We start from the raw sequence: 22,043 nt of genomic DNA on the forward strand, positions 1-22,043 counted from the left end.
TCCCTGTTTCCCAGACTCTGGAAGTACAGACAATCTCACTCATTATCTGGGAATTTTATTTGTCATGTCTTTCATTCCAGCACTGTACCTCTTTTTCACTCCTTTCTAGCTAGCACTAATTAGTTACCATCACATTTATAGTAGGTGTTTTAGTGATCATCTTTGAATTCATGTGATGCTGTAGATATGATGGACCTTAAAATAAAAGATAACAAGTAAATCACAACTTGTTCCTTAGGGCATGTCTTTAAGGATATGGTTGAGAATCAGCAGGCCAAAGGTTAGGGTCAAATGTTCTGGGATTTTAAGGAGCTTGGTGGAGTCTAGCTGTTTGCCTTTCTGTTTAATTTCACAATCAGAATTTGCTTCTGCTTCTGTTCGTTTTTCCACTCCCTCCGCTCCCTAGTCTGCGAGGCGTCTGAATACCAACCAAGGAACATCACTCACCCTTTGACTGAAATACTTGTATAACACATAGCTGTTGTTGTCTCCTCAGGGCTGCACATGTGCGAGTTCCTGCCTTTGTACTCAGGGGTCTACCCTTCCACGTCTGCATTACAATCTTAAGTCTAAAATGAAAGATTTGGGGTTGGTCCTGACAGACAGACAGTCCTCCAGTGTAGACAGTGCTTAAGTTTAAACTGGGGGACCTAGTCACTGGAGGTGAATTAGCATCCATACAAACTGAGAAAGGTGACATTCATTCCTAAGCTGGGGAAGCAAAAATCATCAGCAGTGTCCCCAAGAGGTCAGTGTCTGTTTTAGCCACCATTTATGGCAATCTCCAGGGAATACATATTGTCTAAATGACCAGTGCAGGCTGGCATCAGTAGGAAAAGGTTCCCTTGACCAGTGTGCTAAATGCGTAGTAGCAAAGTTACCTGCACTGACATGTGATTTGGCTGAAAAGCTGGGTGAACTCAGATTCATGGCCTAGTCTGGGGTTTATGACATAAAGCTGATTTCCCTTCTTGTTGGGTAGAAATAAGATCCCTTAATTACTGCCACAATAGTCAGAATGGGTAGAAGATACGCCTGAGCCTGCTCAGAGAACTGAAGAGCGCTGTCAAACCTCACAAGATGACTTGCAGGGACAAAAATCTCCTTTTTATTGAGAGTACGGTCTCAGCAGTGTGTTCTGGAAGTTTTTGAATGCTTTCATTGTTACAGATTGTGTGGAAATTTAACTCTGAATCACTTGCTTCTTGATGCATTGATACAGGTTGATTTTTGTACAGCTTTACAGATACGAATGCTTTCATCTGTGCCTTTAGGTCTCTGTTTGTCACCTACAGAATACTACATACCAAAAAACATGATAAGAATTGGGCTCTTTTCTTTCTCTTCAGAATGTACTTTTTTGAAGCACAAGGTCTCTGAATTTATAAGCCCCACCCAACTGACTGTGTGGAATATTTTTTTTATTTCTCATAGACAAGGCTTACTTAATTCAAGTTCACATAAATGTCCAACTACCAGGGAAAAGTTGGGTTTATTGGAGGGCACAACATTCCCAGGCATGGTAATATTAATAATACTTTCTTGTGGACAGTATTTTTTTTAAAGCTTATTTTTATTAGCTATCCTTCATTTGAGTCTATGAGAGCAAACTTCATCCTTGGTCATAAATAGCCTGGAAGGGCTTGTACCATGTTTGGGAGGAGCCTTCTGGCACTACGCCGTAAGTGGGAGGAGTAAATCTGTCTCTTGCTGTTTTCCCTAACAATCCCTGGCATAGGAGGCAGGCAGGAAAAAAGGAAATGTACCTAAACAGGCTTAAGATCCTGTCTCAAAAAACTCTGACCCAAAAAGAGAGCTTGAGAAGGAAGCAGAGTTTTAGGCAGTCCCTCACCAAGGTTTGTCTGAAATTACACCAGGACCTTTTCCAGCCAGGGGAGCAGCCTGAGATTAGAAGGAGGCACAAAGGATGCTTAAAGCATCCCTAGTCCTGCAGGATTTCCAGGTACAGTGTTGTGCTTCCAAGTCTTTTCTGATAAAACCCTATGGCATTTTACTTTGATAAGACGATAGGAGTAGTTGAGGAGACTTGGCCTGTGCCATTATAGTTGAAAGCAAGTTGTTATATCCCCCTCTACTCTTCCCTTTAATCATCTGCTAATCATAAAGGTAGTGAAGCTTAAATAATTAATGAAGTATTTATTCCTGCAATGGTCTGTAAATGACAGCTAAAACTGAAATGTTACTTTAGTGAATATGTAACTGAAAGTATTCCTATTAGTAACTGGTTCTTCAGGTTAACTTAGTAGTGCAATGATTTCCTGTGTTACATAAGCCATAGGACTTGCACAAATCATCCATGGTAGAGGGCACTGGAGAATAGGTTTTGTGATAGGAAGGAGAAAAAGAGATAAGTAATCAAAAGAAGTCTGCTTCAAAGATGGGATGTTAACCCGTATCAGTTGAGATGCTGCTGTCAAGAGGAAATCAAATTAATGTAAAATGGTCCCATAGAAGTTCACATGGCCAGAAAGCAAGGGGTGCAATTCAGCTTGCCACAAATATATTTCATTTTGGTGACAAACACAGCTTACTAAATCTGTGTCTTGATCTTTCAGAGAAGTCTTCCCTACTTCATTCTTCTACGGTGATTCTGTGGAAGCATCCAACTTTGTTCAGTTGGAAAACAATGAATGCCTTTTCCAGTCTCTCAACTTCACACTGCAGGTAAAATCCTTAGGTGATCCTTATTTTGATGGCTTTCCTGTTTGACAGCATGTTCTGGCTTTTTATCTCTTTTATTCTGAGTGTGGTATGGGCTTTGGTGCATGTCTGAGTCACTGTATACTGTGCAACGTGTTCTTGATTGGATCCCATATTTACAGCATGTAGAGATAGTATATTTCCTTATCTGAATATATTATAACAAGAACTGCAAATAGGGCATCTTGCTTCCATAGGAATGAAGCTGCTACTGTTTGTTTCTATGTTACCTTTCATCACGTGCTGAGTAAAGAGCTCTCGTTACTCAAGTGCCACATCTTGGATGCAGTCACAGGTTCAAAAGGGAGGAGTAATTCTTTTTAGCGGCATAGTCATTGAGCAGAGAAGTGAGTAGCCTTTATCCATGAGAACAAACATACCTGTGCAAGGGATTCAGACTTGCTAAATGCCCCTGGTATGAAAATATTTATAGCACTGCTGATAAGAGTACAGCACAGGGAAGAGACTGTGGCACAAACAAGAGAGATGTGAGAAGGTTTCATTAAATGTCTCGTAGCATCTCAGTGTTATTCAAGTATTGTCTATAGATTACACTTCACATGGCAGTTAGATGGTTTCCTGATGTGGCAAAACATAGGGATGATTTATTTTAACAAACTATTGTGATGCAGCCAAAATGAACTTGTCTCGCTGCTGTGACTGTGTCTATTATAAGCACTTCAAATCCTTTTTGACCGCTAGATGGAACTAGGGAATGATAAATCATGCAGAGGTGGGGGAATCATTTATTGTGAAAAATAGACTTTTGCCTATTTTCTCCTTTCTGTTCTCTTAGACATGAATGCCACTCAGCTCATAATGCATAACACATGTCTGCCTCCGTGGACAGACTGAGGTCCAGAGCAATTAAGCCCCCACTGTCATGCAGTGCCCTTAGCTATTTACTGAAAAGGATTGAAAGCAGGATTTCAGGACGTTAAAGCTTTTGTGAACCAGGCTATTAATTCTTGGGATTCTGATTTCATTCTTGAGGGCTTATAGGTCTTCCCCCCTTCTTTCCCCACCGTAGCCAGTTATTGGTTAAAAACAGATAAAGAACAGATGTACTGATGCTTTAACTAGATGAATATTTTCAATAAAGCAAAGTGATAACAGGTAAGGGAGAGAGAATCTATACATTGTCAGAGACACCATTTGTCCTGCCTCATCCTCTCGTCTCGTGGACGCACTTCCAAGTTCAATATTAATAATTTTTTTTTTACATAGAGAAGTAGAAAATTATACTGTAACAAGTCACAGATCTTCTCTCCAGTAATGTGGTAAACCTCATAACTGTGTGTGTCAGAGAGAAAGGGTAGAGTTTCATAATGGGCAAAGCATGGTTTGTATCACTGTTTGCTTAATTGTTTTTAATGATTTGCCTGCCATTTATTAAACTTCTCCAGATGGAGAAAGTAATAGTTTCTTAACCAAGAAAAAGAGACAATTTACAAAAATATGGGGCTTTAGAGTGGTTTTTATATGTGAAAATCTATACCATATCCAACGTTAATAAGGAAACAGATCTATGCATCATTTTGGGGGGGGTAACAATACGTGCAATGAAAATATCTTTTCTGCATTAGCTCGTATCTGATCTCAGTGAGATAATCAAGATTTTTAAATGTCTAACATGAAACATTATGTTTGTATTTCATGAAACATTTATCATGCTCCACTGTAGTGGAATTTCTCCCCCTGCCTGGAGCCTCAGGGTTTTTGTGAGGATTTGGCATTGTGAGCCGATTTTCTTTATCAGTCAGGCATTTCTTCAAATATAAACAGTGTTTGAAGAATGAAAACCTGTTGGTTTTATTATTTGTACTTTACACAATTAACAACTGATTGCTACATCTTTTGACAGTACTGTCTCAGCGTTGATAAATATTCTAATGGGCTTAATGTTTTTACTATATGCACTTATATATGTGTTATTAGAAACAACCAGGAAATATTTTTCCTAATTAAAAAAATGTAGATAGACATGAAAACTTATTTTCATTGAAATTTTTCCATGGATTGTTTCTTTTCAGCAAAAACCCACAAATTTTGGAATTTTCACTGGATACATTTCAGTGGTGGACTGGAAATTCTTTGAGTTTTTGTTGAAAATTTGTGGGGGAGTTGATAGAAAGCCAACGTTTTCCACTAAGAGTTTCATTTAACTAGAAACCCCAGAACTTGAATGGAAGTCGTTCACATGCATTTCCTGGCAACTCACTCGGCAAACCCGCAGTCCAGTAGTCACAATCATCATTACTTTGGCTTCTGCTCCATAAGGAAAACATATGCAGAATATAATGCAGTGGTTACCAGATGGAAAAGAGAATGTTAACTTAGTTACTAAAACACTCAAAGAGTACTAGCAGTGTCTGTGTATATAAGGTACAAGTCTCATGCTATTTGTATTGATGACTGGTAATTATCCTGCAAAACTGCTTCTCACCTGCTATATGAGCTGTGCCTAAAGACTATTAAATAAGCTAAACCTTTGACTTTATCCTGGTGTTAGCCTGAAGACGTTGGAAAACTTGCACAGTATTTGAATTTTCTCAAATTTACCTATATTCCCAGCTCTTGTTCTACAGAGTTTCCCATTTATGAGCAGTCATATATGGGGGTTTTGGTTTTTTGTTTTGGTTCGGTTTGGTTTTGTTTTGGTTTTTTTTTACATTTTTATGCATCTTTGTCTTACAGGTTTACAATGCTGGACCAAGCGCTCTCCCTGGAGCCTTTCTTGACGTTTCATTTCCAAACCGCCTCTCAGCCACTGGAGCTGAAATATTTCACGTTCAGCAGATGATGGTGAGTACTTTATGATGAGTTCTGAGCCCAGATAGGCACTGAGAGCTATTGATGACTGAAACAAATAAGGTTCAGTAGAACTAGATGAATGGGTTGCTTTTTTAGATGATAAAATGTTCTTTGTGTCTGTGGCCAAATCATCATAAGCAGCTGAGCTCCTCCAGCTGTTGACTGCTGTCCTTCACCTAGGGCAAGCAGCCGGTTGTGTGTTCCTCATTCCTACAATGCAGTGTAAAAGTAGGTCAGGCTAATCCTGAAAGAAATGTGGAGAACACTTCCTTGAGTCACATCTCCAAAGAGGATTCAGTCTTCACCAGGGTCGTCCCTGATTAAATGGTGTATGTAGTATCAGCAGGATATGTTACCAAGCTGACTTATATTCCCTGTTTTTTGTTTTCCAGTGGTTATCTGCAAAAATGCTAGCTAGGTCTGAATACAGTATCAGTATCTATTTTTCTATAGTCTATGTTATAATTTGCTCTTTTTGACAAATGTAAGTAACAGAGACATTTATTCTTTCAACACAGTGTTTTTCAAAAGGTCATTTTGTGTCAATTACGAAGAAAATCAAAATAAATTGTGGTAAAGGAGACACATACTTAGATTTCATTTCTAATATTTATTTATTACTTTCAAAGCTTTTGTTAAACCACTGAAATACCATCATTTATATACTGTGGTGAACAAGAGAGGGAAACCTCACTACAGAGGTAAATTTATTGCTGAAATTCAGAGTAATCTGTCCTTGTGAGATGTAACCAGCTCTTTGGGCTACTTGAAAAAATGTATTTTACTTACTTTGTTGTTAGCTACTTTTCTAGCCTTTTGGCTGAAGAGTGTTACCATCCCTCATACACAGGTAACTGTGTCACTGAATCTGTGTAAATATAGATCCAATAAGACCTTTCTAAGCGGGTTTCCAAGATTTGTGCTGTTGAATGTATGAGAGAAATATGTATGTGACTTACAGATAGGTACTACAGACAGAATCACTGAGAAACAGATTTGGGATATTGTATGTGACACAGGTATTGTATAGACTATATAGCCAGGAGAGAGGAATAGAAAACTCAGTCCATCTAACTTAGGGTGTGATGAATTCCTTCTAGGCATTGCTTGTTTCTCTGTGTTGACTCTTCCAGAAGTCTGGGCAAATTGTCTTAGACAAGACACCTGTTTTGCACGCTTGAATTAGTTGAGGTGTACACTACCCACCAAGTGGACAAGGGCTAATTTCCAGACATAGTTTGTTGTCATTTCTATGAAAGATCCTAAGTTACACTGTCAAGAATGGGGATGGACTATATGGTTTTGTATAGCTGTTCGAATAACAAGACAAAATCTTAAATCTTGCCCTTAACTTGTTTTTCATTGCTGCTGTACCTCTGATGCCTTATATAAAGGAGGTCCAGTTGGGTGGTGTGGTGTTAGATGCTATGCTAATAAATACTTGCAGGGTTTGTATCCCTTTTCCCCAATAACAGGTTGCATTTTCCCCCAAGTTATTTGATGTCTTTCTTCTACTTTCAGTTTGTCTTTGTAGAAATTTCAGATTGCTGTTGTGAGACCTATTTGCATTGCAGGCTGAAGAGTGGTAGTAGGGAAGTACGGTTTCATGAGAAATGGCTGAATGATATGCTGACATACCCTGGGTCATTTCAACCACTGATTTTGGCTATATGATCAGTAGGAGTCTTAATACATGACTTTTTGGGCACCTCCGACATGTTAGTAAATGTTATCCAAGCACATCCTGTCTGGGATAGTGGTTATCCCTGCTTTACAGATAAATAATTGAAACACCAAATGGTTTGCCTGAGGTCACGCAGGAAATTTGTGTCAGAGCCAGGCACTGAACCCAAGTCTCCCAAGTCTTGCTATTGTAACAGGAAAAGCATCCTGCTCTCTTTCCTCCTACTTCTCTCCCACTGAGGTTTTATTGACTGAAAAGGAAACTAAAATCATGGAGCTTTTCATCTTTTCACAGACCAAATACACTTAAAAAACCAACCAAACAAAAAAAACCTAAAAGCAGCAGATCAGAATGAACTTTGGAAAATGGGTCAGAACAGCTGGTTTTCAAGAGCATTTTTGTAAGCGTAGTCATTAAATGTATCAAGCTTTTGCTGATTTTGAACTTCCCAGAATCTAGACTGCAGGAAAGGTGTTAGTATCCTTTCAGACAGTGAAGGTGTTTTCTTTAATTATACCTTTATATCTATAATCCAGCCATTCCAGGTGTCAGCGTTCCTGGACCTCTCAGAATAGCTGTCCTTCATACAGAGTATTAGGAATTGTCATTTATCTGTAATGAAACTGTTGATACAGCATTTGTGGTTTGAGTACATCATGGTTTGGGATTTTTTAAAGTTAATAATTCTTTTGGCACTTCTCTGATATACAATACAGCAGTGAAATTTATGAGCGAAAATGCATAGAAAAGTATTAGAGTCTGTGTTTCAAATACATGTGTAACACAAGATAGTGCCAGGAGCTAATTCCTTCGTATTATGTTGACTGATTTAGTCTTTCAGGCACAAAAAATAATAAAGGAAGGGAGTCACATATGGCCCACTGGAACGGTCTGTATCTCTGGGAGGTGTTAATAGGAATTATTATCTTGCTGCTCTTAGAGGAAATGACAGCCCTCATGCTTCCTCTGTTCCTGTTGCTCTAAGCTTTTGGCTTTATTGCAGAAAGTGCTTTAAGATTTTCTTCCAGAGAAATTCAGGTCAGAGAGATGGTTTGACACTTGGAGTTCTGCCTTAGAGATGTTCAGATGCTCTTCAGGGGGTCTTGGGAGTTTCTGCAGCACTTCCCTCAACAAAACCCCTAATATATAAAGGAAACAAGTCAACAGCAAAAGCCAGAAGTAAAAGAAAATGGATAAATGAAAGAAAACTAGAAAAAAGCCCAAGTGAGCTTACTCCCTATCAGAAACTTTGAAACACAAGGAAATGTTAGAAATTTTACAAGTCATTTTAACTAGGATATTTCACCATTGACATTGATTTTACATAGTAAATACTTAGATTCTGCAGTGATAAATGATATTTTGGAAGCAGGTAAGACAAATTAGTACTTGTTTGGTTTTATGTGTTTTTTGTATTTGCTTTCTTGCAGAGGTTTCAAGCCAGGTTAAAAACATAAGAAAGTAAATACCTCGGCTTTTTCATAGGTGTTGTGATAGGAACAGTATAGATGATGACACAGAAGAGCTTCACCCAGAGTACAATAGAGTTAGTGTTAACAGAAATGTATATTCTCCACTTTTCAAGCTATTGATTATCTATTCTTCCACAAAGGAAAACAGTGCTCATTATATGCGTGTGTGTTTTGGTTTTGAACTGGAAGATTAGTAATTTCCTTTGGGTATCCAGCTAATTTGGAGGGCAAGGGAAGTGCTACTTGACTTGCCAGCCAAGGAGCTGCTTTCCGTGGCATCCAAAAAGATTATCACAATGGGAGTTCCTACCAAATTAACCAGGGTATTTCCTGAAGCTGTTGATAAATTAGCAATGTGTCTGGGATTACTCTGATGCTGGCTTTATGGAAGCTGGATCGGATCGTTGCCTTCCTATTTATTTTATTTCCAGCGAAGGTAAACACAGTTACGAGGAACGAGGAACGAGGGACTAACAGTTGGAAAACCAAGTTTGTTTGAACTGGAAGCCAATTGCAGTGCAAGCAGATGATCCTCACCCCTCCTCTGGAGGGACCAAGCTCTGCAGGGCTGCCAAGTTGTTTAGACTCCAGTCAGACAATTGTCACCAGAATCAAAGGCGCACAGTGTTAACCCAGAGCAAGTGCCGTGTGCACTTGCAGGTTTTTGGAAGGAGCTATTGGTTTTTGTGTTGCACGTATCATGCAGGCCAGCAAGCATTGGTTTATTTTTTATTTTTTTTAAGAGCCTGTTTAGGTGAGCCAGTACTGAGGATATAAAGAACTGTGTTGTTATCATTGCTGAGATAAGAATCTTGTTGGAAAGTGAGATGCACGCATTGCAAGACTGTCTCTTCAAAAGGTTTGCAGGCTAGGCAATGAAATAAAGGGGAATTTGGAGGAAGGAGGGAGAAGGATTTGTCCTCAATTTTCTGATGAGAAACTCCCTCCCTGCATGTAACTTTTGATATCTAAGTATAGTAATCACTGGTTTAGTAATTGAGAGTAATAGAATATTTTTAAATTACTATGTTCTCTTACTCTTGTAATTAATGGAGAGAGAAACAACCCCGGTGAAACACTTGTTGGTCTCCACTGAGAATACAAAAGCCGTCTAGTCTCCCTGCGTTTCCCTAGATGTCCAAACTTAGACTTTGAGAATTATCTCCAGATAACAAAACAGTGGTTAAACCTCAGTCTTTTGAACCCTGCTCCCATTAACCTTGAGTGTGCCAATTATTTCAAGCCCCTAGTTCCTGGTCCGGCATTCCTGTCACTTTTTGGTTAGGGAGCAAATTAAAAAGTCCTTCTGTTGGAAGGACAAACAGAAGGCCTCCAGTTGCCCTACTATGCTTGGCATGTTCACTTCACACTTCTCCTTTCTTTTGTCTGACTGGGTGAGACCTGGACTGTGTCTTTATGAAAGCTGGGGATCATCAGTAAGATTTAAAAAATAAAGAAAATTGGAAATGAACTAACGGCATGGAGGAGTTGAAGAGAATTCCTTTTGCATGTTGCCTTTTAAGTTAATGGCTGCCTGAGCATGGGACTTGCTTGCCATGTTCAGTAAGGAAAACCATTGAAATAAATATTATTCTTTTCCTGTGAAAGCTGAAACAGAAAAAGTAAAATGGAGTCCGTCCCAGAGCCACAAGTCTTTCCTGGCTGATGACAGGTTACGTTTTTAAGGCCAGTTTTGTGTAGCACTCATGTCGTTTTTCTTCCCGGTGTTTGCACAGTAATGTCTGTAAGGAGCAGGAAGATGTTAAGGGGAAGAGTTAAAGCTTGCTGTCTTGTTCCATGAAAGGTCCCGGGCTGCTTGAGATTTTTCTTCACTTGTATAATGAAAAAGAAATCTTTGCAATTTTAAAACTTTAATTGTAATTTCTGCTTATTATCTGTAGGTTGCTATCCTTCAACATAAGAAAAAAAAAAGCTACTGCACTGCTGGTGTTTAAAACCATAAGCAAAGGAGGACTGTCAAAGCTCTCTAAAGTGCTGGTAATGCATGAGTGCTCCTTGAAGCCTATGTTGAGATTGTCAGGCTCACTACTGCACATGTACAGAGGCAAACCTATCGTTATGGAGGAGACCCCTCATTTATTGGCAGCCAGTTTAAAATTGATTAGTTTCTGTCTTTTGAAGTTTCATGTCTTGGCTCTGAAAACATATATACACAGTCCCAGCATGTGAAAATATAAATATTTGCTGATGGTACTTGATGTAGGAATTTTTTTTTTTCCAGCAGCAATTTATGCTGCTGCTGGTTGCCACTGTACAAGGTTTGTATAGGAAGTTTGGACTTAGAGGAAGATTTATTTTAGCCCTTTGTATTAGTCACTCTCCCCCCACAGTCTCTTCATTTCAGTGATCGCTATACACATGCTCACATACTCATATTTTGGCACCACATTCAAAGACATAGCTAGATTTCTGGAGGAAATTATTCATTCCGCAGAGTGTATTGTACAGAAACTTGCTGACCTTCCTGCCTCCTTCGCTTTAATTGCTTCTTTAAATGATTGTTCCAAAACATTTTGCTTAGGCAGTTGGAGGTGTTCCCCCCACCACCGGTCTAGAGCATCTCTGTGATAGCAATTGAATCTGGCTTTGCTAGGGAGCCCTGTCACTTGCAGGAGAAACTAGTGCATCCACCCTGTCCTGGGATGGCTGTGAGGGGAGGCAGGAGTATACATCGTGGTCCACCATGGCACAGTCACCACTAGGCATGGGAAACAGGACCCCAAAGCTCAGAAAGAGCTCTCATAAGTGTCTTCCTAATGTCAGCATGATAAACTGAAGCTCTTCCAGTGCAGAGGAACTTAGCTCTCGTTTAAGGTTTCATTGTTACACAGGAAAGGGTGCCTGGCCATAAAATTAAGTTCTTTCCTGAGTTGGGGCCTTAAAATAAATCCAAAGTGGAAAAAAAAATCATTATATTTTTGCTTTACAGGAACCATCTGAATCAGTATACAAAAGCTGTGCCTTGGTTTGAGTTCACTGCATTTACAGTGCTTGAAAATAATCTTCTCATGCATTGCTGGATATTACCTTCAGGCTACAGCAGAACTATTTAACATGGCAGAAAGTTTTCTATGACTTCCTAGTTTGGATTTTTAGGTGGAACCACATTTGGACAAATTTTGTAACATTTTCTATTTCTTTTGTCCAGATCTTCTAACACTGAGAGTGCTGTAGTATTTGCATAACCGATGGGTTTTTCTGCAAATGCTAGATAATGTTCATTGAAGACACATTTTGAATGTACAAAGATAAGTCTGTCTTTCAAGAAAGACTGGTACTATAAAGATCAAAGCCATCGAAACATGAACAAAAATGCATTCTGATCTGTGTATTAAATCGGACCATGGCAACACTTGAAGTGTTCGCTTGTGGCCTGCTCACAATTAGCTTCTAAACTAAATAAGTTAAACTTGTCAAATTACTTAGATATTGAAATTTTCCAATGCTCTCTCCCCCTAAAATTCATGACCTGTCAATATAATGTGGCAATCAGATCAATATTTTGGGTCAACTGAAACTGTTGCTACTTTGTGAAATGCCCATACTTCCTCTTTTCGTGGCTGAATATGTGAAATTCCAATGTGGAAAAAGATGAAAGATGGCTGATGTGCTTTTTTTTAAAAGTGAATTTCGGATAAAGAAGTTTTAAGAAGTGAATTTTGTATATACATTAGCCCTTATCAGATTCATGAAAGAAGCAGAAGATTTGGTAGATACCACAGTAATCAGGCATTCTGCTGAGATATAGAAAAAACAGTATACAGTATACTTTTTGTAAGCTTCCCAGGCAGAGAATTCCCTGGTGAAGAAACTACAGAATGATAAATTTAATTTAATTTTATTTTATTTTATTTTTGAATGAGTAAAAGAACTACATCTTTTCCACCATTTTCCTATTTGTGAAGCTGTTCCTGCCAAAAAACAATGAAGAAGAAAATTCTGGAAAGCTGTGATTTATTCTTTTGACATACATGTCTCTCTTAAATGCTGATTCATAAACTAACCTTTTTCTTTTATAAATAGCATACAAGATTTACGGTTTAAATGTAAATTTAGAAACTAAGAAAGGATGAGTTAAAAACAATAGTATCTATGTGTATAAACTCTATCTCCTGTTTGATGGAAAAAGTTCATTCATGTATCTAAGCAGAAACAAGCCTCTTTTATTGGACTTCTCTCCTGACTTTGAAAGTACATCATTCCAGTCTTGTGCATGGTATTGGATAATATCAAAAGTATCAATAAACCATTCCTTGAGGAATGAGAACTCTGAGGATGTCCTCTAAGAACATCTTCTGCCTAACTTAAAATACCCCCCCACCATCACCCCACCCCCCAGGAGGGTTTTTTTATGAGGATGACTCATTTAATCTTCAAGTGTCTACAATAGATCATCAGATTCATCCTCTTGGAGGTCCTACCTTCTTTCCACTGCCTCTAGACCTTAGAGATGATCTTAGATACCTTTCTGATACATTCAAATATCTGCTTTAGTGAAACATCCCAGCCAAGTTGTTTGAACCCTACAGGGAATGTATTTATCTGCACAGTCTTCAGAGCTTTTCATCCTAACATCAACGTGAGGAAAGTCCAACAATTAGTTAAAGAAAAACCATAGGTTTATTCATGGTTTATGCACCACAGGGAAGTCTATAGAGGGGTATGCGCTGGAGACAGGTAGAATCTAGCAGAAGCAGCACTGAACTCCAAGTGATCTCACGGGCTTTCAAATAGAGGCAAACCTTGAGATTTATTTGCTGCCTCATGTGTTGATCAAGCACTTCACAGTTCCTCATAGGGAGGGGAAATGTACCTGTCAGTGACTCTGTCTTGGATTTCAACTGTTAAAGTCTGATATATAAGGAACACATAAATGTTAGAGGTAAACTGGTTTCCATGTATGGTGGTGGTCATTCATTCTTAGGCCTGAACCTTCTGTGGACCACACAGACAAATCGTGTGAGTGGTCAGTCTTTCTTCTCACTTTGTACATGTGGTGCTGCCCTCTGTCTAATACAGAAGCCACTGTCTTGTAAGTCAGGTACTTCAAATCAGAATATCTTTGCTCTTCTTACTAAACTAAGTAGGCAGCATTAGTTCTTGAGAGTAGTGCTTCTGGGGATTGTTACTAATTACATGTAAAGTGGTTGCAGGGCCAAGACCAGGCAAATGTTGCAAGATTAGGCTGATCAAACTTGGTTAACAGGTTAGCTAATTAAGCTGCAGGGTTAAGTGCATCAGAAAAACATCTACAGGCATTGCAATCAGGTTAGTGCAGATTTATGCCAAACTTGCATCTGGTGTTCTCCTTTTGGATGGAGGAGCAGGAGCCAGAGCTATGGCGGCATGCTCCTCTATCCTCATTTACTGCTTTAGCATTTCCACTTTGCTGCTTAAATCTTGTTTCTGATGGCCATGTAAGTTTTCCTACTGGATCTGTGGAGTACTGCGTTTTTTAACAGCATTGCTATTTTTAGTTGAAGTCTTTCAAGGGTTGTGTAAAATGGGTTAATTTTAAAAATTCTTTTCTGTTGTTTCAGTGGCTCTTAAATTTATTGCCAGAATCAACAAAACTGCTCTAATTCAAACATGTTTCATTATCTGTGAATATTAAGCATTTTTGGCATATGGAGCAAGTACTCAGATAACATATTTACATAACTTATTTGTCTACTGTTGAAAGTCTGACCTTGTCTGGAATTTCTTGTGAGTACCCTTTTTTTCTCAGTGTGCGTGACATGTTAGATTAACCATGCCTATCAATTCATCTCTGTTCACCTACTAAAGGGTGAACCAGGATCTTTGAATCAGGATGCACGAATATATTTTTTTCTCTAACATTAGGATGAATGTATTACCATTAACAACAAAGACAAAAGTGGATCTGTTATTTATTATCCAGTTTGAAAATTTGAACCACTGATTAGGCATGTGGACATAAGTAAAACAGTAAAAAACATAATAAGAAATGAGAAATATGTAAAAACTATCTGGCAGCAATTTCAAGAAGACCACGGCCAAACTGTCCTCCAGAGCCAGCATACCCCAGGGCTGATGAGAAAGGCATCCAGTTCAGAGTTGAACAATGTCAACAATTTTGTGAAATAACTGACCTGTATTCAGACCTTTAGTGTGTTTCCTGCAGCTAAAATTGCCATTCCAGCTATCTTGTGTCTCATGGTGTTTTCCCTGAGCTTGCCCCCCCACTTTTTCCATGATCAGTTGTGGGTTTGGTTCCATCACACGCACTCAACGGCTGGATTCCACCTTCACGCTTGCTTCTGTCAGCTTAATTTTGCTGGCTTCTAGGCTCTCACTAATAACTGGTGATGATTTAGCTCAAGAGGGGAATCAGGCTTACTGGAAGAGCCTGGAAACGTTAAGTTTTAATATTTTAATGAATTCTTTTGCGTTAGTGGGAGTCTAGTGTTTTCTATAAGGAATGAGCTGAAGATTGCTCACTTGTGTATCATGTAAAATGCCAATTATTAAATATGGGATTAGTCCTTGGCTACTTATATGCAGCAATGCAGCAGGGAGATTGTACTTAATACTTCACTGGAAGCAACAGCTAGTTTCCTCTTGGTTTTCAGTCTCGTTCTTCCAAGAGGCTCCTGTCACATGCACATACTTAACCCCATGCCAACTGCTAATTTCCGCTTCCCCCTGCTTGGTCCTCAGCTGACCTTCCCAGCCCCCTGTTTGGAAATTGTATTTCATTTCCCTCTCCCAGGTTGCCATCTTGTGCAGGATACTGGGCTCTGGAAAAAGGGAGGGTCTTGCCTTTGATGCATGTTAAACAGGTTGAGGTTAAGTCTAGAAGGGGCCACTGGCTTGCAGTTCACCTGTGAAGTTTATGTTACAGGCAGTGGGGCCTGAGCCTTTAAAGTGTTTGCTAACAAACCCCCAAAATTTCAAGAAATTGTCATGTTCTGAGAGTAGCTACAGATGAGCAGAAATGATGTTATGAGCATCTTGAAGGTAGGGGACAGAATTGATAGTAGAAGGGGAATGTGCTGAGGCAGCAGGCGTATTGGCATCTCCTGGAAATTCCAAACCCCCTAAATGCATGGCTGACCTGGATTAGAAATGCGAGAATTGTTTCATTGGCAGTCCTGGATTACCCTCTGTGTTTCCAGGGGAACACATGGTGATTGTCCCCCTTGCACTGGTACCACCTTGTTCGAGTGCCAAACCCAGCCCGAGTATTCTCGTAAGTGCCCACCCATGCAGGGAAAGTCAGAAAGGATGATCTCTGTGTACGTGATAAATCCAACATGCTATTCCCATGCAGCCCTGTTAAATAACCTGCAGATTTTTAGGATGCAATGTGTGTGGAGTGTACATGACATATTTTACATACAACTGTTTCACTCTGAAATGTCCTCCTGCTACTTTTTCTTAAGGGTGATGTAATCTGATATGATTAAAAATCATTGCTACTTTATGGGTTTACCCCTGCTCCATAAGACTTTTCAAATATTCAGAGTCCACTAAAGAAGTCCTGTGGGAATTTCTTCCTTGTTGCAGATACAGCATTTTTAAAGCATGAAGTAATGCACATGCTTCCTCCAGTGGTTACGTCTTGTCTCGGAGAAGCTTAGTGGTTTTTGCTGACGACAAAAAGTTGGCAGAGTAACCCATTGTATAGGCTGTCCTATTTAAACGTGGTCTCTCAAGCATGTTTATGCGCTCTTTAAGGGGGCAACAACTTCCAGTAGATGAGGAAAGCTAAAGACTAACTTATCTCTGAATAAGTGTGGCCATTTCTGGGTAGGGTAGGCAGTATAAGGCACATTCTGCTTTTCTGCATGATGGTAGATTAGTAGTCACGTTAGCCACTGCAGAGTTATGGTAACCTTTAGAGGCCTGATATGTGAGCTGCCATTTACAGTCTGTGTAGTACAAATGTTCTGGCTTGTATCTCTTTGTCTTTATGCATGTTGCATGTATATGCACATGTTGAATACAATAGGTGAATACACATATATGTATGTTCATGACTGAGTAGTGATTTTCAATCCCATAGATTTTAGATGCCCAGCTAAAACTCTATAAAAGATGGTAATTTTTAAAAGTGTCACAAGTCCACCTTCTGGAAGCAGGCCTGATTAGGTGTCTAAGTGAGGCACCCAACAATAACGTCTCACTCTTGATAATCATAGATGGCTATTCCGGCATCCAGCGATGTTCAGGAATGCGGATGAGATCTGAATGCAGGCTATACTGGCTTTAATCACTCTGATATTCCACCATGGGAATATTCCACCATGGAAATATCAGAATGATATTTTTTTACCTTTCTTTACCTTGGCGCTGAGCAGTTTGACAAAAGTGCCTTTGAACTTGAGATAAAAACTAGAAAAAAAAAATACCCATGTTGCACTGATGATAGGTGTTTGGCAGCCTGTGAGAACATGTTCCTAGAGGATGGAAACAGCCCTACACACAGACAGCCTGGTAAGAAGAAACCATCATCAGGAAAAACTTGCGTGGGTTCACCTCACGTGAAAGTTGAAGACATTATTCAAGCTGGTGAAAACACGCTTCATTCTCATTAGAATAATGACAAATCATAATAAATATAGTTGTTTGGGTTTTCAACAGAAAACCACCCCCCTACAAATTTTTCAGTTTAGAATTGAAAATCTGAAAATGTACTTTATTTGAAAAAATACATTTTTTTTTTAATTGGAAAGGTTTTCCAGGAGTTGAAGGCTAGAATCAGTAGTTGGTAATATTTAGTTCTGCATTACAAAAATTTTAAGCCATTACCCTGAAAAAACTCATTATATGAGTGGTACGATAAACTATATGTTAGAGCACAGACTATTATATATAGAGAAGAGGAAAAAGTAGAAAATAATTTAAGACCTTTGAAATTATTTTTATGCAATTTTTTCTGCAATGTAAAGCTATTCAATGAAACCTGCTAGGTCAAGTTAAAAATATATATATATCACTTTTATTTATGGCGGAATTTTGTATGGTCAAGACTGATTGTAGCTTTTTTGTTCCAAATAGGTTTGCTTATGTGGAAATGTAACCATTCTAGTACATAACAAACAATATGAATTCCAGGAGTCCTGCTTATAGGAGTTAATGTAATATCCACACTCATGGGTGAAAAAATTGAAAACTTGTTCTTAATGGGCATATATAATGTGTATTTTGCACACTTTCAATGTCATCACCTTTTGCAGATGTGCTTCTTTACTAGTGTCCTAGTTTGGTCCAGCAGTGAGCTTTTAAAGTAAAATCCCCACGCAGGGAGCTCTGGTTCACATCACAGAGTGCACAAACTGGATTCCTTTTGAGGCAAAAGAAACACAAAGGAGCACTCTAAGAGTGCACTTAACACTCATTTGTGGCTGTAGCACATTCAGGCCACAGGACCAGACTCAGATCAAGTTAGAAAAATATGTAATATGGACATCAGGTGCTGAGGATGCCATGCAGTTAGCCTGGTTCACCTTTTTGTTTTGCCTACATTATGTGCTAATGTAGACTTTGTCTACATCTGGCTGGGTACAGATTTTAGATACACTTCCAGTACAGGAGGTTTAACTATATTGCCAGCATACCAGACCGCAAATATTTTTATCCAGGACTTAAACCAGGTAAGTACCTTCTGGAAAATAAAATGAAACAACCCTCAGCAGAGACAGCTCTGACACAGCTCCTTGGAAGTCCCTCCTTGGGAGACTGCAGTGCTGCTCCTGCTTGGAACCTCACTCAGGACAGGGATTTTATTTCCCAAGCTGCAGTCTTAATGTAGCATTTAAGAGAGCCTTCCTCCAGACCCTGTTCCCCCTGCTCCAGTCTTGTTGTTGTTTGTTTGTGTTGGGAGTTGGATGTTGATTTTTCCCTGTGGCTTCTGTATAGTCCTTGTACTGAGGACAAAGGCAACGCACATCTCTTTCCACATCCTCTGCTATTTCTGTGAGATGTTGGATCCCAGGTCCTGGGAAAATCACTTTGGGGATAGTCCTTTTCTGTTTATAGGCTGCTGAGACCACATGGAAATTTCCAAAAAGCTCTAGTATGTCACGTACCCTGAAACTCCAAGACTTTGTCAAAGAGCCTGGCTACCTATTCCATATCAAAGACTTGCAGAGTTCTTGCATCTATAAATCATAAGCGTTCGCTCATGCCCTTAAACTTTGCCAGAAATTTTCTTCCCTCTGTACTAGACTATGAGGTTGGTCATGAGGTGGCTGGGGTAGCATCGTTTTTGAACAAGGAGAGGCACACACATGAGGCCAAATACTGATTTATATTTCAGAGATGCAGTTCAGTCTCAGCACAACACAGGCAGGAGCTTTGTGCTAAGATTTTCTTTAGCAGGTTGATTTCTGAGAGCTGAATTTTTCATTGAAAACAGTTTCATGAAAAGTTACCATAGTTTTGTCTGACTGGTTGGATCTTCCCTTTATGGATGTAACAATTGAGGAAAATAGGAGATGGTGTGAAATAAAAGTGTCTGGCAATCACCCTAACAAAACAAACAAAAAACCCCAAACAAAAAAAACAAAGCCCTGTGGCCAGTCCTTTGGAAAGGCTGGATTTCCTTCTACCTCAGCATGATGCACCCATTTCAAATTGTTTTGTTACTTTTTTCCTAGTTCCGTGGCTCTGCTGTTTCTAAGAGTGCTAAAAGAAACCGAGTGCTTCTCAGGCTGCCTTGTATCCTTTCCCCCCTACCGGCTGTCAGCATATGCTGATTGATCACAGATACACAGATGAGTACAACCTAATTTCTGCCTGGTTGAATTCCCCCAAATTCTGCAGGCCAAGTAGTAGCGTCGGCCTTCTCCTTCTAGGAAGAGGCATCTGCCTTTGGCTACTAAAAGAGGCAGTAGGTCACCCACTGGTCTATTCAAGAGCAGCACATGTGACAGGAGGTGCTCAGTCCTTGCACGTGTCCTTCCTAACGTGGGCCGAGATGCTGAATTTAATAGCCGCCTTGTGTAGGCTTGCTGCATAGTTGGCAGAGACAAAAGGGTATTTCCAAATTCAGACTTAGTCCTCTGGAGGTGCCTTCCTCTGTTTCAGCTGAAGTGTTTTAAAAAGGACGAGATGTAGCCAAGCTTCAGTTTAAGAAAAGATAATCATTTAGAGAAGAAAGGGCCTGATTTATGTTGCTTCGTGCCAGATAATTCCTTTTAGTCTTGTGAGATATTTCTGCTTTGGTTTGTTCTTACACCGTATTGGTACAGGACGTAAAGCAGGACTATTTAGAGAGTACGCCAAAAGCTGGGATAGTGCAGAAGCTCATACTGTCCTTTCGGTATCTCTTGCATGAATCTAATGACATCTGTCCAAGTGTCTGGTAATTCAAACTTTCAGGAAGAAAGAGCAAGTTCTGAATAGATCTTGACTCTTTGCTGTTCTTGATTTAACATAAACCTTCTGGTTGATCTGGATCTAATTCCCGTGTGAAAGTTCAAAGAAAATAAATGTCAGTGTGCTTTGTGAATCTCTTACTACAATAAATAATGAAAACTCATTCCAGGTGATCTGGACAAATGCAGAACATCATAGTCCTATTTTCCAGTTGATCCCAAGGAGACTGTAAACTGCAGGTAGCTACCTGTGCCTGTATCTGTTGGGAATGTAAGGACAGATTAAAGACAGGATATGAATACAAACTTTGAAGAACAGATTACAAAGAGCTTGCGGGCCAGTGAAGCAGAAAAGGCATAGCTTACCAAGAGACATAGACATCACTTGTCTGGAAAATAGCATTTAAGATCTAGATAGACCTTTGGGTTTGGGGTTTTTTTTTTTTGGCAATACTTTGGCGAACTCAGCTATGAACTGTTTAATGCAAAGTTGGACTCAGAGCATGCAGTAATTTCATATCTTATAACAACTTTTTTTCTCCATCTTTCAAAGATTTGTGATTTGAATAAGGTACAAGTTTTCATCTTCTCAGAGTAGAGTATGTGGGGAAGTCAACAGCAGGGTGTGTAAGAATGTCTCTTGTTGGCTTATGGGAAGATCTCCCTCTCGCTCATTCTTACAGGTTTTAAGAATGGTGGCAGGAGGAATTTGCTGATATTTTGTTGTCATAGTTTGTATTAAATTTCAATAGATTTTCTTCAACAAATATTCATAAGCTGCAAAAAGTGAGAAGGGTTTTCTAGTGCAAGGTTATCTTGACTAAAGATCATTTAATCAAAGCTTGGTGCATTTTACTTGCTTCAAGCATCTGCTTTTCTGGACAAGTGAATAAGCTAATGATACAAAAAGTTTATATTTGTACTATTTATGCTGAAGGTAAAAGAACATATTTGGTGTCCAGGCTTGCGCATTTACACAAAGACTTCATTTATCTCATTAGTTCTGGTATAAACTGTGAAACAGCCAAGTTGGCCAAAGCATGAAATAATACAGTTACAAAAAAGGTAACATAATTGACTTAAAATGCTATGTGGGGATTTTGCTGAGATTCTTCTTCTGTCTCTGTCTCCAGACATGTAGAACACAGACACCTACATGTGAGCTAGGTTAGATATATTAGTATCCCATCCAGTCAAGAGAGACAAGCATTTCTAGAACGTGATTTGTCTAGCTTGCTTTTAGGTATTTTCTTCAGGATTATTTGACTTCCAAAGTGCATATTTCTCTCTCTTGACTATTAATGGGAGTCCAGACATCCAGCTCAGATGTAGGTGTACTTTTATGGGCAGACTAATCCTACCTTCTTGTGTCATTTATTTTAATTCAGAATAATAATTGCGATTTATAATTGTGCTTGCAGGTTGGTCAGGACAAAGGAAGCTGTTCTTTCCACAGAAACCCCAGCCCATGTGTTGTTCCTCAAGAGAATGAAAATATTTTCCACACGATATTTGCTTTTTTCACAAAGTCTGGCAGAAAAGTATTGGTAAGAAAGTCCACTTGTGGCAAACTTGAACATGCAGTGTATCTTACAAAAGATTTTGCATGGCTTAGCAAGAACTCAAGCAGATAGTTCATTATAGAGCAACTGTTTGGTGCACGTATACTAATACTGATGTTGTGCTGTGGGGATATTTAGTGATTCTAAATATCTGGTTTTTAAAGGGAAATAGGAAGCTTGAGGAAGTGCAGTCGGGAGGGAGTTACCTGATGTGGCAGCGCACACTCGATGAGGAGAGCCCTTGCTCCCATGTTTTGTCAAAGGCACATGGGGCAGCGGGCTCTGTGCTGTGCTCGGCGCCCGCCCCGTGCAGAGGGCTGATGTGCAGCGGTGGCCCCGTTCCTCCCGGCCCGGGGCACTCACCTGGATCAGCAGCTCTGTAGAGGGCTGAATTTTATCTGGCTTGCTTTCATGCAGGTCTCTG

The 22,043-nt window shown here is 39.4% G+C and overlaps 1 protein-coding gene across 1 annotated transcript in view; it reads left to right on the forward strand.

Moving 5' to 3' along the window:
* ITGA9 (integrin subunit alpha 9) overlaps nt 1-22,043 on the forward strand; it is a gene marked incomplete at its 5' end in the record, with an annotated part of 226,891 nt that overhangs the window by 179,309 nt on the left and 25,539 nt on the right. The window contains 3 exons of the mRNA XM_082480032.1: nt 2,577-2,685; nt 5,419-5,526; nt 21,479-21,604. Coding sequence (XP_082336158.1) covers nt 2,577-2,685; nt 5,419-5,526; nt 21,479-21,604 — 343 coding nt within the window. The remainder of the gene's footprint in view (nt 1-2,576; nt 2,686-5,418; nt 5,527-21,478; nt 21,605-22,043) is intronic.

Source organism: Vanellus vanellus, assembly GCF_965231255.1.
Source record: "Vanellus vanellus genome assembly, chromosome: 2".
Taxonomy (NCBI): Eukaryota; Metazoa; Chordata; class Aves; order Charadriiformes; family Charadriidae; genus Vanellus; species Vanellus vanellus.